Raw genomic sequence first — 15,737 nt, 5'->3', positions numbered from 1 at the left:
AATGACATTGATCTGTCTCTCACTTGTATCAAGGTTCTGATTGTGATTGCCTTACGTGAATGAAACACATACACAGTACACAGCCATTAACCAAATTGTTTTACCAATAAATATTGGCAAATTAATGCAATACTATTGAATTCTCCGCGTGAGTCACATTTAATAACAGACACAAACCGTCCATCTGCATTTCCATGGATACTTTATTGACGTCATCCTGGGAACGACCATCAGTGAGCACCACCAGGACTTTGGGTACCCCCCTCCTGGCTCCGGCATCAGAGGTGAAAATGGACTCCTTCACGTGCGTAATGGCTCGACCTGGCAAAAGAAACAAGACAGAATGCATGATAATATTAAAGATATTAAAGATCTATACCATTCATTTTCTGAACTGCTTATTCTCACGAGGGTTCGCATGGGGTGCTGGAGCCTATCCCAGCCGAACTCGGGCACCAGGAGGGAGCCAGCCAATCACAGAGCATGAGTAAACAGACAACCATTCACGCCTAATTTCAAACCTAGAAGATATTTAGAGTGCTGAACTAGCCTACAATGCATGATTTTGATATGTGTGAGGAAACCAAAGTATCCAGAAAAAATCCACGCAATCTTGGGAGTAAAAAAAACCTTTACAATTGAATTCTGTCCACAATAGCAATAAAATATACAATGAAGGCCAAAACGTATGCATGTAAATTCAAGACGTAGAAAATTATGCAGCAAGCAAAGCTAAAGCCAGTGTTTCCCTCTGCATTTACAACAAGTGAATTCAAATGAGCACCTAATGTTTACACATAAGACTAACAGAAAGACAAAGAAGAGGTTGAAAATTGATGAACTTTGAGAAGTTCATTCGCACTGAACTTTAATGGATTGAATCAGTCAATGAACAGCAAGTGGCCAGTTTAGATAGGCTTTAAGTAAGATCCTGCCATATGACAAAACACACATTTTATTCATGACATGATGCTCAAAGACATTTGCTCCATCAAGTGGGATTTGAGCTTATAAATATTTGATATCGTTTTTGTTCCACACCAAATTTGTCCTCACTGGCCTCTGAAAAAAAAAATACACTCATCTGAAACACATACACTGACTGATTTTCATGGGTATTTAATGTCAGGAACCTATTATAAAACATAACGTGGCAATTAATGGCAAAAGAATACAGATCATTAATCTGTCCTTATAGGCTTGATTGAACAGTTCATTACAGCAACACAGCAAGTTGAAGCTCTTCCTTACTTAGATTAGTATTTATAGTTTGTGACACTCCACTTGACCTTTTTATAATGGCATGGCCAATCGCTATCATTTATCCTCACAAGTGCTCCTGTCAATTAACTTCATTCTTCTGTTTCCTCTGGCTTGGTGTTGAGTTATTAATGGCAACAGAGCTGGAAAGGAGACCATTAATACGGCCACTCAATATTATTCTATTTTTTGGGGCTTCAATAGCTCTCAGATGCAACTGCACCTACCAACTTGTTTCTTAGTATAAATTTAAATTTTGATTCATACTTATTGAATCAATTGTTTTGACAAGACATGTTGCTGATGGTGTGGTGGTGCATTCACTTGATTTCACTGTGTGCAGCATGAGATCGATTCCTACTCTGTGGCGGTGTGATTGTGAATGCTGCTGGTTGTCTGTATCTGTGTGTGCGCCCTGACTGATTGGTAGGATGTAGTCCCCCTTTTGCCTAAAATCAGTTGGGATTGGCTCCAGTACCCCCACGGCCCTGATAAGGATAAGGTGTTGAAAATGGATGGATCATTATTAATATTTGTTCATGATGTGCAATTACTCTTATGTTAACATATAAAACAAACCTGAAACCTCAGTAAATGTAGTCATACAAAATTAGAGCTTTATAATTGGAATTTTTAGGTATGTGTGGAAAAACTGTGATTTAAAAATGTAGAAAAGATTATGAAAATAAATTCATTGATGGCACAATGGGTGCTGGGTATTTAGCATGTGCACCTTACAGTAGTTAAATTTGGGTTTGGTGCTTTCTGTCTGGAGTTTGCATGTTCTTCATGTGTCTGCGTGGGTTTTTTCAGGTACTCCAGTTTCCTCCCACATCCCAGAAGCATGCATGGTAAATTCATTCACACACTCTAAATTGTCTTAAGGTATAAATATAAGCGTGAATTGTTGTGTGTCCCTGTGAGTATTTGAGTCAAAAAAAGGTTTCACCAGGGCTTATGTGAATTCTACCTGCTTAAATTTCCTCTTGAGAACATGTTAGAGGATGGGAGACATCAGCCGCATTCACCTACATCGCCGCCTCCCAAGACTCTAAAATCAACCTGACAAGCGGATAAGAATGGAGTGGAAGCATTCCCTCAAGATGAGGATCCTTGCTTGCAGATTATTCTTTTTTTCTGCATTCCCATCACAGGCACTCAGGCAGGCCTGCTTAATACAAGCAAGAGCCTTGAGACTAATTAAAAGCTACCCGGACTGTCATTTCCCTTTTGGGTACTGTGGGCGAGCAAAATGAGCACACATTGGAATTTGAGAAATATGAAACCAAGTAACAGAACAGATATAACACGTCAACCCAACCCTGTTAAATTGTATAAACCTTTCGTGTAATGTCATTTTTAAATGAATTTCTAAATCCCAGTCTTCAACTTTAACTAACAGTTCTCCAACCCTCAGCAGGATTCTCAAGGAGGCCCTGGGAGTTCCCCCAGTGGGTCTCAATGGGTTTTGTGGATGTGTGAAGAAAGCATTCGACCGTGTGAAGGGTTCTCTGTGATCAGTGGACGCCCTCACAAGGGCAGTTTGGTCTCTGTGTGGCTGAGGTCAGAGTTTAGGCTGTATTTCTGCTAGTATGTCGGATTTGTTTCAGTTGGACCCCACTACTGCTGCCTTAATCAAAACATTAAAAACACACAGGTAATGACGTAGCTTCTACGTTAAAGTGTTTAAGTTTTTATCTTAAAGGTCACAAGCCTCATTATTGAGGTCCAGAAAACTTGGGGTTGTCAGACCATCAAAAAAAAAAACAGAACTCAATTTACCTCTTCCACAGAAAAACAAGATTGAAATTAGCAGACAAACATTAGAATAGCTCTATATATTGCACAGTTTCTATAGTTATGTAACTGTATTTTCTTCTAGCACAAGTACTGATGCACCTACCAGACACAATCTATAGAATTAAAGGTGAAATGTCTTCAACAACCCAGAAGAAAGCCTTCAATTCCACTTTTGCAGATTACCATGACCTGGATGACTGAGAATCTACACAGCCTACACCTCTTTTTTTGCAGATATCTGTCAGCAATGACAAATGATATTGCAGTTGGCAATAAAGAGTAGTGTTGTCAGATATCTCCCAGACATACATGCTTCTACACTGTCCTGGGATCACATGGGGGCGAGAATGGAATTACAGAAGTTAGCCAAGCATGAAGTGAGACACGGACCGTAGCAATAGTGACACGAGGCTCGGGAACTCTAAGATGCAACCATTGCATTCAGTACGAGAAGAATCGGGAAAGAAAAAACATAAGAGAAGACAGGAGGACAGGATTTTTCAGTCAGTGAGACGGAAATATTAAGATATGCAATGGAATTGTGGTTCCGCGACTCAACTAACCAGTGATCTCAGTGTGTGTTTAGTCAACCCAGTCAGCATTGATCGGGCTGCTTTCATAAATTCACTTGTCTCACCATCAGTGGGGATGTGACAGATAGAAAAGGCTTGAAATAATCTCCTCCTCTTTTAGCCTGCAAAGCCTCACCGCCTCACAAATCTTGGTTCTTTTGTGCAAGATATTTTTACCTCTGCCAAGGAGCTTATGTTTTTCTTTTGTGTGTTTGCCATTTTATAATCAAGAATAAACATATTTGGCATTTTTTATGAGGGAAACAATGGACCAATCAAGAATGTGTATTCAGAAGTTGGCTCCATTTTCTTTGTGATATTCCAGTTTCGCATTCTTAAAAAAAAAAAAATCTAATCTAAGAAGCATAACTTTTCTTTAGGTCAATTTAGAACTTACAAAGACTAAACTTTAGCAATAACAGAAACAGCTGAATTAGGAATGATTTCCTACCTTGGCCAATGCATACCGTCATTCTAAGTCACTTTCTTACCTGCTGACAAACATTCATCAACATGTACAAAAGTGACACTTTTTTCTATCCACGTGTTAGGAGCAAATGCACTTGGTCGAGGTTTTAGGGAAACTTTTAGGGAAACAATATTGAAATTCTCCCTCCTGGTGTGTGCCTCTCTCGCTCACACTGAAACTCTGGTAAGAATATTAAAGACGAAGGGCACCTAATACAACATTCCCAAAAGGTAACAAGGTGCAGTTATTAAACTGTTTATGATGTTGAAGTGAAACTTCCCCAGGTGCCTTGTTTTTTTAGCCAAACAAGGTTGAGTAATGAACACAAATAACTGTCAATGCTGTATTGGTGTTCAAAAAAACACTGACCTTCACCATACACAGTGGGATAAAGCCTGCCATCTATTGTGACAGCAATGAAACAACAATGGCATAATATCACAACAATAGAAAGAGTTGAAGCTGTGGGGTTTCTTGTTGGCATCAATGACCCCCCATGTCGGATGTCGTTGCCAGAGGAAAAAGGTCAAAGAGGGACAAAGTTGAATTTTCAATAGAAGATTTGGAAGGCGGAAGCACAGTGAGGGCTCATAACTGACTTCATGAGAAGAGTTTGAAAGAGAAGACAAAACATTAGGTGTTTGCATTTTAAGGAGAGAAAGAAATCGAGCGCTGATACTCTAAACTTGCAATATCCGCCAATGCAATCCGTTTCAGCTTTGACAAGTCCACTCACAAATTAGTGTTTTCTGCAAAAATCAACAATTTACATAATTTTCTCTCCCTAAAGGACACCCAATGACATGAGAGGCATTTTTCCTTTTGAAATTAGACCCGAGGTCAGTGATCATTTCGAACTGCTGATTTGTGAAGCCCCCTAAAACTCTTGTGTGATTAGGGTATATGCATGGTTTAACAGGGCTGTATTTGAGTGCAACGGTAATGCCGAAACGTTACAAGAGGAAAGAATAGGGTGTGGAGGGGATCAGGTGGAGATAAAAAGCAAAGTAATGAATGATGTAAAAAATGATGAGAAGCTGTCAGAAATGCACAAGGACAGAGTTGCTCTGAACAGTCATTGATCCAAACTCAGAATTTAAATGGGCTCAACAAGCGACATTCCTTGTAAAGCCTCATTAACTCCTCAACGTTCCCGACATTCACCTTGTGCTCACCAGCACAGCTGGACACTCACATGAATATTACAACAGATTCAGAAACCACACTACTTGTTAAGAATTCACACCCTCAGAGTCTGTCTCTTGGGTATGGGATGTGAGCGCCTTCACAAATATGCTGCAAAATGAGGCCAATTGGAGGCAAATTCTAATTCCTACACATGTTTCTAGATATTAACTGTGAAATTTAATATATTATACTGGAACAGGAGGGATACATTTTTCATTGAACTTTGAACTTGTTTACCATTTGAAAACACAATCTGTTAAAATGGCTAATTAATGATCATCTGGTGTTTTGATTAGTATATTACAGGAACAGATGTTCTGGTGAGATGGGCGGTCATTTCCATCTCATCCGAGCAAAGTTGTGATCTTAAAAGTTGAGAGCGACAGTTGCTTCTTGCCCTTAGAAACAATGATCTCAGCTAATATTACATTTGGGGAAACTCCATCTGCAGCCGGGCATCAGGCGGGACCCACTCAAAAGTTCAGAACGGCTGCTCGTGGACCTTTTGTCGTTATTGCAAACTGTTGTGCTAAACCCAAGTGGCTTTTGTCTCGCTAAATTTCACATTAGACTCCTAAAAGACTAACTGACCTGTCTTTGTGTTGCCTCCTTTGTATTTGATCCTCTGAATTGCTTCAAGCAGCGCTTCTTTGTCGCCATGGGAACTCAACTGGACCTCGGTCCGAGCATCGTCACTGAACTGACAAATGGCCACCTGATAAAAGAAAATTGCTGATATTAAAAGTGTCCTTAGAACACACCACAAAATCACAATTGTGTCATTTTAAATGTAAACATTCAAATGTGATCAACATTTTGAGTTCCAGTTGCTTTCTTTGGCAAATGCAATAAAATTTTAAATCTTTTAAAAAAATCTAAATAGCTTTATGTATTGAAACTTGCACCCTCATTCAATGACACAACAAGGTAAATTTGTGCAGTACATTGGAAATTGACATACAAGAAGCTTTTTTTAAGCAGGTTATGAGCCTCATTTTACAATTATAATGAGGGGATCGTATGTTTTCCTGAACTAAAGTTGTGGTCTTTACACAGAAAAGTATTTTGAACATTTATTGAAATATTATACTTAGTAAAATTGGAGTAATTTCCAGATTCAAAAGTCCCTTACCCAATGATAGCTCCCAACTGCTAATAGTGAAGTTGTTGGCTCATGGCAACCAACAACAGACAATTTTCAGTTTAGACAGACTTTCTGGCATTATAGACTTTGTTTCGCTGTTGGTTGCCCACCACCCTGGTGTTGCAGGGCTTGGTGATGGGAACAAAGTGCTTAACAGCACATACTGTACTGCACAAATGAAAGAAAAGCGTTTCGCAAGCACCTCTCCAGAGTGACAAATGAAGCAACTGAGCACTGGTGACATTGTGGAGGGTGGAGTGTCTACTACAACTTGGCGTTATTGATGAACCTGATATATAAGAAAAACGCTGTGAGGCTGAAGAGATTGTAGCATTCAATCTGGCAACTGATTCTAAGTATTCCTCCTGGTGGATTTTATGCTAAGGCTCAAGATAATTGTGTTTTCCAGTAGTCCTATTGCCTTGAGGCGCTGGTGCTGGTACCACTTGATATTTGTTTTTAAGAGTAATGCATTCGGAATGAAGTTGCCAGAAAGTAGACTTCTCAGGGACAAAACAAAGTAGCGGAAAATAAACTGCGATGCTTAAATGCTGTTTAGAAAAAAAACACAGAGAGACTCTTTTTGGTGCAATGTTTGCTCATTGGAAACTTTGCTCATTATCTCAATATCGTGTTAGACCATTTCTATGCTAATTTTGCAACAGAAAACTGAGAATGTACTTCAATAAGATTGTACAACTTGTTTGTTAACACGGGCAGGGACCCCCACCCTTACTATCAAAAAAATGTCTTTGTCTGAATCAGTGGAAGGATTTAGTGGCATGTGAGTAGTTGTCTGAAAAAAAAAACCTAAGAAATATCTAAGGACCAAATGGGCTTTCAAAGTATGGCTCATGTCGACAAACTGTGGTGCTCGCTCCATTTCTTAATTGGGGCAGCCGAGTAATTAGATTACAAATTCTACACCCCCACCCCCAAACAAAAATGTTCCCTGTACTGTGTCCAATGCATGAGGTAAAAATAGAATGGACAGATGTAAAGGATAAACAACAGCATAGCTCACCTGGGTGCCATCGATCCCAATTTGATCCAGTGATCCAACGGCGCTATACAAGAAATTAGTGATCTTCAAGAAGTTGTCATCTCCAATGGACCAGGAGCCATCAACCAGGAAGGCTAAGTCCGCTTTGGCTTCCTTACATACTTGAAAGACAGATATAAAGCACATACTATGTACATACAGGATATGGACAACCATTTCAGGAGATGTGGACATTATACTTACAAGTTGCGGTAAATTTTAATACTGTATATAAAGAGAGCTTTCTAGTGAAAAACAAGGTATAGTATAGTGGGCATATTCACACCAGGAAAGTCCAGCGTTCACAAACCCACTTATGTGCAGACATTGTTCAATCATTGCACAAAACATGGTCAAATACAGAAGTAAACAACCACTGATCTTTAAATACTATAACTGAGATACTATCACATTTCCCTCATGCATTTTTTTTCTTCAAATTTCTCACATTGTTTTCATTAATTTTATTTTCCTTACATGTAATGGCTAATGTTTCTTAGAAAAGAAAAAAAAATCTCCTTGACTGAGTCCCAATCATTACAATTCCAATCACTGACTACATTTACTAAGGTATGTTTGGCTGTCTGTATTTTCTAGTATAAATGCTATTTTTGTCTGAACATAGGAATGTGCCAAAGGTCAGAAATGGAAACTTGGATTACAACAAAGGACTCAGCAGGCGTGTCGGATAATGTCTGTGGAAATTTTTGTGTTACGGGTCAGACTGTCAACTGAGCTTATCAGACAGGAACAACACTCGGTGTGGGGGTGACGCGTGTATAGTGAACAAAAATGACTCCCTTTCTTTCTCACCTTTCAATTGCTTGTCTCCATTATTTGAAACTGATATAAAATAATTTAATAGAAAAAAAAACATTTTCCCGCCTGTGATGCTTCCCTTCAATGAGTGACATAAAATACATTTAGTTTACTTTTAATTACTTTAAGTCTTTTTAAAAAAATAGAATAAATGCATGTTCTTTTTAATACAGATTTGACTGCTGACTGTAAAAAAAAGGGTATTTGAACAAAGAAAAAATAATTTAACTCAAGGTTGTATGTATTTTTAAACAAGTTGTTGCTTATCCTGTTAATGTTAAAAGTGGACATCCGATTTTGAGTAAGCAGAGTTTAGAATGCTTGTGTTCAACTCTTTGCTCACCTTCTTTGGCTGGTGGGATGGTGGGAGTGGGCTCTGTGGCAGGGGGTTCAGTGGGAGGCTGTGTGGGCACAGGCACTGGAGACACAAGCACAGAATTATTACATAACACATCCTTGCTGATATTCAACAGATTCAACCTGTCAACGTTAATGTTTTTAATCCACTTTCTGACACCAATAGCTGAGTATTAGAACACCCTGTTTATGGGGCGTATTTGTAGTGACAATCAACAACTGTGAGAGCAATTTTGTTGTTGTCTTTTTGTACGTCTCCATCTATTATTCATTCAACTTTCCTACCGCGCATCCTAGTAAGTTAATACTTAATTGTATAACCACTTTTGATTATAACAGAATATTATATTTTTTATAAAGTTGAGCTTGTTCTGAATTACAGCAAAATGACTTTCTGTGAAGAAAAGCAGACTTGCCAAAACAAATATAGTTTGTTAAGTTGTAACTAAGGCTCATCCAAAGCAGTCTTGGTAGGTATATATAAAAAAAAGGGTAGTGGAAAATGTGTGTGTTTTTGGGTGCAAGTATCTGAGCGCCATCCAGTTAAAACACTGACAGTGAACCGAGCCCTCCAGGTCTCAAGAGTGGTATGATTCAACTGAGCCCATCACCTGACCAATGAACTGCAAAAGTGACCAGAGTCCTCAATGTATCTTAAAAAAAAAGATGAAGGTCAAAGTGACGGTTGCACAAAGGCAGCTCTGTGAAACTGATTCAAAAAGGGACTGGTGGTATTGAAAGATGAAAATGTAATTTAGTGAGAGGAAAAGTGAGAAAAAAAAAGAAAATGAAGAAGCCTTGGTAATACACTGACCCCTTCTTGGTGTTTATACATATAGCGATGAAGGAAGTCTTTTTACTAAATATTTACCATAGAGAATACCCTACAGAAAATGACTCCAAACTATAAAACTTTCAGTATAATTTCTATTTAACTATAATTGTCCTCAGGTCAACATACATGTCATGTCAGTGATGGAGACAGGAGGTCCTTCCATTTCTTGCATTTGCGTGTAAATGCTGATCTCGTATTGGCTGCTTGGAAAAAGGTCAAAGAAGCACTGTCGGGAAGTTGCGCTTTCTAGGCTCACTTCTTGTCGCTGACTGTCTGCAATAAAACATGAAAACAGAAACATGAGGGTGAAGGCAGAAGGAATCCCTTCATTCCTGCTGAATCTCACTTTAAGAAATTTGAAAAATGAAAGCAAAAGCTCTCAGAGCGTAAGCCGCTTAGGTGAAAATATTGAAACGCTGACTATTTTATACAGACTCACCCATTGAAACATACTGGGTTATATAAAATGCAATCATTTCATGTTTGTGTTAGTTCAAGCCGTACAATTCTATGAACTCACCAGTATACAAACACACAAAACTCAATTAGTAGTGAATACCCTTTAAACTACATATTTTGATGCAGTTATATTCGATTGCAATACTCAAATAGCTTGCAGTTCCATGTGACCTTTGGACAAACACAACTTTTGTGAAAGGTGACAAAACAAAACAAGTAAATAAATGGAAATACAACAGTATTGATTTGTTTTCTCATCTACCTGCACTTTTAAAAAATACTTTGGAAAGACCATACATAACTGGTACAGCTTCTCTTATTCATAGTACCGAATATTATGTGGTACTGCAACACACAGTGAACACACCTTAAAGTTAAATTTTTTGCCTTTTATATTAGTGTATGTAAATTTGCGGAAGGAAAAAAAGTACAAATAAACTTCATGTGCTTTAGCAACTGTTAGACTTCACATGGATGTAATCAAATCATAGCAAATCAAAAAAACATTGAATACAAATTTGTAATTGAACATCTGTTGAACAATTATTGCTATGTTAAAGCCATAAAAAAGAGTGGGGTTCGTACATTGCACATAAATAATTGAATCAGAACTCATGCCTTCAATGTATTGTACTTACTGAGTGTCGACTGGATGGAGACTCTGTAATGGGTCGCGTGCAGATGTGGTTGCCATTGCACACATATGCTGTTGTGGCGCACCTGGTAGACTGCCAAGTCAGAGATACCCAGGAACACTGCACAGTGGGGAGTAGAAAACATAACAGATAATATAAGAGAGAATGGTTTGTTTAATAATTGATGTTGAGACTCATTGATATGTCATGTACATTGTGTTGCCATGTTGTAAACTAATTAGATAAATCTTTTAAAGGGGAAAGAAACTTTATAAACCTCATAACTGATCAATTTCAAGTATTGTGTATGTTTTGTTGGTGTATAAGTGCAGCATTGTAGAAACATGGTTGTAAATGTAATGATTACTATATGCTACTTATAGAATTATAAGACAGGCATGGTAAACAACTTAAATAGCCCTGGAAGCATGCAAATCTCCAAGGAGCCACTTCCAGCCTCACTTTGATTCCTTTCACAACTTCCCCCCTTGTTAACAACATTTGCTGACTGTAGGAAATAAACTCGGTTCCAATGCCACCTAATTGATATTTAGTGCAGTAAGCATATGCCAGATGCTCCTTTTCAATTTAAAAATAAAAAAATGAATCATGAATACTGTATAGATACATAAAAAGCACAAATCCTTTCAGTATTACGCTGCAACCGTAAACAGACACACAATTGAAACTTATGTCATATATTCCAAACACAGATGCCATGTTAGTGGGCTCTATGAACTATAGATTTTTTTTAAAAAGTGCATTGCCATTGATAAAGTTTTACAGTTTTTAGCATACTCTTTATAAGTTCTCTGAGTTGAACAAGAACTTCCCCTTAGAGGTCAATTAAGTAAAATAAAATCTAAACAAAAGCCTCTAGCGTACTGGGGAACAGTTTGTGAATATAAAGGCATTTTTGAATAGGCTGGCAAACTGAAATCTAGAACATGGTTAAATAAAACTTGTGAAGAATTAAGGCCATTTGTAGTGCATTGTAGTGGACGACCTATTAGTCGCTTCTGCTCAGCATAAACAGATATCGAGTACATGTTGTAAGTACCTTGTATGCATTTGTGTGAAACCACTTTGTACGGTACGATGAAACATTGGAATGCAAAACACATACAATATAATTATGAGGAAAGATTTTCAGCAGTACATGAGGCGACAACAAGTATCCTTCCACTTATTTGCTCCTCTGTGAGTTATTGGTGCAACCATGCATGTTTGCTACCATTAGAAGGATCCAACAATGAATCAAGGACAGCAGCAACTTTAAATCATGGCAACTTGCAAGTGTAATTAGTATTCCAGATATCAATTTCAACTTCTTGCAATGTGGGATATACTATGTGTGTCAGGAAAGTTCTACAATTGACTACTGTATTTTCTGGACTGTAAAATGCACTTTTTTCATAGTTTGGCCTTGGTCTGCCACTAATACTTAATTGTGACTTATATGAATATGATTTTTTAAAAATCTGACCACTGACATCCTGTTTTTTTTTGTTCTTTTAGGCTATAAATATCTGAAAAAATGTTGAGTTTAAGAGATGCATATTGAGCCTATAGTTCTCCATTTTACTAAAGTTAATTTCATTTGCCTTGTACAACCACTAAAACAAAATCCATATATCAAGATATTGTTCTCTTCGTGTGACTGGGCAATATCAATATTTTACTGTTGCGCCGTGTTCTGGAGTCTCAAAAAAACCCTGAACATTTCATATGCCTTTTGGAATTATCCCTTTGCTGGTATTGCATCCTTTCCGTCCTTACTCAATCGCATTGTCCTTAGCACAAATCTGAAAAGAAGACTTAACCTGACAGCAATGTCCCATTCTAGCTTAGGAATTCAATTTAAGATCTCATTTTAACCACACTGTCATCATTAACCTTTTGCTCCATCAAACCGACTGCATGACATATTCCATTTCAATTTTATGTAACTCACATAGTTGTTTTCAATACTACCAAGGGCATTTTTTAAAAATGTGAATATGAACCAGCATGAAGTGTTTAAATAAAACTGGGTGCACACTCACAAGTCTTAGCGTTCACTAGAGATGGTTCACTTTGTCCTGATGGGTAGGATGCAGTCACTTGCACGTTGTACTCTATGCCACTTTGCAAATTTGGGAGAAGAACTGAGTTTACGTCTTCACCCACGGTCATCTCCAAAATGCTCCCTGGTACTGAAGGGACAAACAATTGCACACACAAACACATACTTAGAATAATCGAAAGTCTTCTGCTGCTGTTTTCATTCACAAAAATTTCAATGGTGCTAATTTGTATATACAGCAAGCTTCATGTTGAAACAGATAATTGAACCCATTGTTAATGACAGTTTAGGGTATTTTTTGGAATTATTTTTCTCTTAGTCAGCATATCTACCATGGACCGGCTGGTAAAGGATCCGGTAACCAAGAGCGGCGGACTGTGGGGGATCCCAGGAGACCCTGATGCGGTTATACCACTCCTCTGATGACCGAAGATTTTCAGGAGATAATAGAGGCACTGGGAAACACAAGTAAATATTAGAATTCAAAATAATTTCATGCATATCATTAATACAGAACACCAAAATATGCAATTTCTTAGTTTCACATTGACATGGGTGAAACAAAATGAAAATTAAACTTGCAGAGCCACATTATCATTTTGTTGAACTAATTGGGAATGCACTTTAATGGTCTGCAATCCCCTCAGAGGGTGCTTTACTGAATTTGATAGATTGGACTTCACTTTGCTGAAACACGTACCCCTTTCCTTTGAAAAATAAAACAAAATAATTGCGGAAAACTGGTTGAAACATGTTGTGTATGAAATTGCTCTGAGTCTAGTATGAAGACAGATGAGTGGACCAACCGGGAAGAAACCCATTCTGCTGATTTGATCAAAACCTCTTACTGAAGACTAAATTGACCAAGTTATAAATGGCGAGTTGCCAATGAAGATTGGTAATAACATATTGGAACTGAAACAAAAAGGCTTTTAGCCTTGGCCGTGCCAAAGGTGAAGCAATAAATATTCCTGCATTTATTATTTTTAGATGATAGGTTTTTAAGGTTTCAATCGCTCTGCTTGCTTGTAGAGTTGAAAGTCATCAATGTTAGCTATTCATCATTCATTATTCAGTCAGTAGCTCCCTGAGATCCAATGTTCATGGAGCCCCAGAGACTTCTGTGTCAGGTGCACACACTTTTTCTCTCTCACTCACATGTATCGTGTTATGGTGATTCTGCCTCTGGTTTGAACTTTTATGGTAAAATCGAAAATCTCCACCCGTTCTTTGGGATTTACTTTCTCTTCTAACTCACTTTCAATTTTGTATTTCAATTCAATGCACGATAAAGACAACAAGTCTCAACTGCTGTTGTCCAGTGAGTTATAGACCCTCTATCGGAATCCTTTCCATCAATGTCAACAGTTTTGACTGTGCAGAGGCAGACCATTAAAAACTGATGAAATTTTAATTAGCTTATCAAACAATTGGAAATTTAGGGTACTGTTACTATTTGGTGAAAATGTTTGCTCAGAGTATATACTATTGTTACATGCTTTGAAAAACAACAATAATGGCAAAAAATCCATGTATTAAATAAAAAAATAGAACACTGAACAGTATGTGGTATACTGGGCACATTTTAGGACTATTGTGTCTCTTTAATCAAAACTATAGTGAGATTCTAACTCTGAGTCAATGTCTTCATACAATCATTTATATATTTTTGAACTAACAATATGAAAACAATGCACAGCTGGATTGTTGCTATGGATTGATGATACACTGCATCCATGCTTTAAAATTCAGTCGCAAAAAAATGTTCCATTGACATTCTACAGTTGGCTTAATATGTTTATTTCCTGAATAATTTATGTGCAATGACAGTTTTATCTGGGCACAAAATAGATGATCATGTCCTGCTGTTCATACATGGCTCTCTGAGGTTTGATTTATAACTGCGCACATGGGTTTTCATTTGCAATAAAGCCAGCTATGGATGCCTCATATGAAAAAGACACATCTCATCCAACATTTTTGCTCCGTTTTTTAACGAGGAGGCAATCAGTATTCCTCACGGGAATGGTTGAGGTAATCAATAAGAAAGTGAGTAGAGCCTCTTTAATGAAAGGGACTGCTGTAATTATGAATGGGGCTCATTAAAACCATTAATGAGGCATCAGTGTTTGTCATTTGCTTCACTGAAATTTTACTTCATTTCACTGATCTACATTTTCACGAGATGTTAGAATTTATTTTCAACAGCTTTTTTGTCTGCATTTCATTGATTGTGTACTCACATGTAGTTCCTTCTGCTGACACACTGATGCCGTCACTCCCACCATTGTACACAGGTGTGATGGTTACTTTGTACTGCGTGCCAGGAAGTAAGGACTCCAGAAACACACTTTTCTGAGTACCAGGAACTAACACCTAAACACACACACACACACAAAAACACCATCGTGAAATGTGGCAGTCAAAGTTTACGTTACAACTACGACAGTGAAAGTGAGATACAATCCACAAACTGGAGAAATGAGATGAATGGGGTGGCACCAAGTGTATTTAGTGGCAGATAGAAGCATAGCATGCGTAACTTAAGGGATTTAAAGCCCAACTGTTCAGTAATTCTGCTCACTTCAGCACAGTCAATAAAATCAGATGAGGCCAAGAGTGAGAAGGAGCAATTAAAGTCAGTTATTGGAGTTGAGGTTGGTTCTCTTTCAGCATTTAAATGTGCTTGTTCCCACCAAATAAATAGGCACACTGGTTAATACATCCGACAAGTGTGGGTTTAGATATGCCTTCCGACATTCTCTTTTAAGTATGTTTGTTTTTATGTCCTGAGATTTGCTCCAACAAACCCATGAACCTCATGAGGATAAACATTTTCCAAAGGGGGAATGAATGATAAATGAATAACCCAAGTAGCAATTTAGTATATTGTACAAAGTAACCTGAAAATTGAGATCTTGTCAAAAGGATGATATAAACCCAGAAGGATACTAAATGATGATGACTTTTTGAAATTATATATGACAGGTCATTCAAAACAAAAACTTTTCAAGTTCTGCGTGAGTTAAAGAAAGTTTGTGTCACGTTGTGCAATTTCCGAAAAAGCAAGAAAGATTAGCCACCTGACGGTG

The 15,737-nt window shown here is 37.8% G+C and overlaps 1 protein-coding gene across 3 annotated transcripts in view; it reads right to left on the bottom strand.

The window, feature by feature from the left end:
* The window catches only part of col14a1a (collagen, type XIV, alpha 1a), a 67,088-nt gene that overhangs the window by 21,644 nt on the left and 29,707 nt on the right, over window positions 1-15,737 (bottom strand). For all 3 annotated transcript variants that reach the window (XM_077721104.1, XM_077721105.1, XM_077721103.1), the window contains exons 20-28: window positions 14,889-15,021; window positions 12,978-13,100; window positions 12,626-12,775; window positions 10,584-10,700; window positions 9,613-9,759; window positions 8,638-8,712; window positions 7,458-7,597; window positions 5,881-6,004; window positions 178-321 (exon numbers count right to left, since the gene is read on the bottom strand). In XM_077721104.1, the coding sequence (XP_077577230.1) occupies window positions 178-321; window positions 5,881-6,004; window positions 7,458-7,597; window positions 8,638-8,712; window positions 9,613-9,759; window positions 10,584-10,700; window positions 12,626-12,775; window positions 12,978-13,100; window positions 14,889-15,021 (1,153 nt within the window). The remainder of the gene's footprint in view (window positions 1-177; window positions 322-5,880; window positions 6,005-7,457; window positions 7,598-8,637; window positions 8,713-9,612; window positions 9,760-10,583; window positions 10,701-12,625; window positions 12,776-12,977; window positions 13,101-14,888; window positions 15,022-15,737) is intronic.

This window comes from Stigmatopora nigra, chromosome 7, assembly GCF_051989575.1.
Source record: "Stigmatopora nigra isolate UIUO_SnigA chromosome 7, RoL_Snig_1.1, whole genome shotgun sequence".
In the NCBI taxonomy this organism is placed as follows: domain Eukaryota; kingdom Metazoa; phylum Chordata; class Actinopteri; order Syngnathiformes; family Syngnathidae; genus Stigmatopora; species Stigmatopora nigra.
This window is presented reverse-complemented; position numbering and strand designations above follow the sequence as displayed.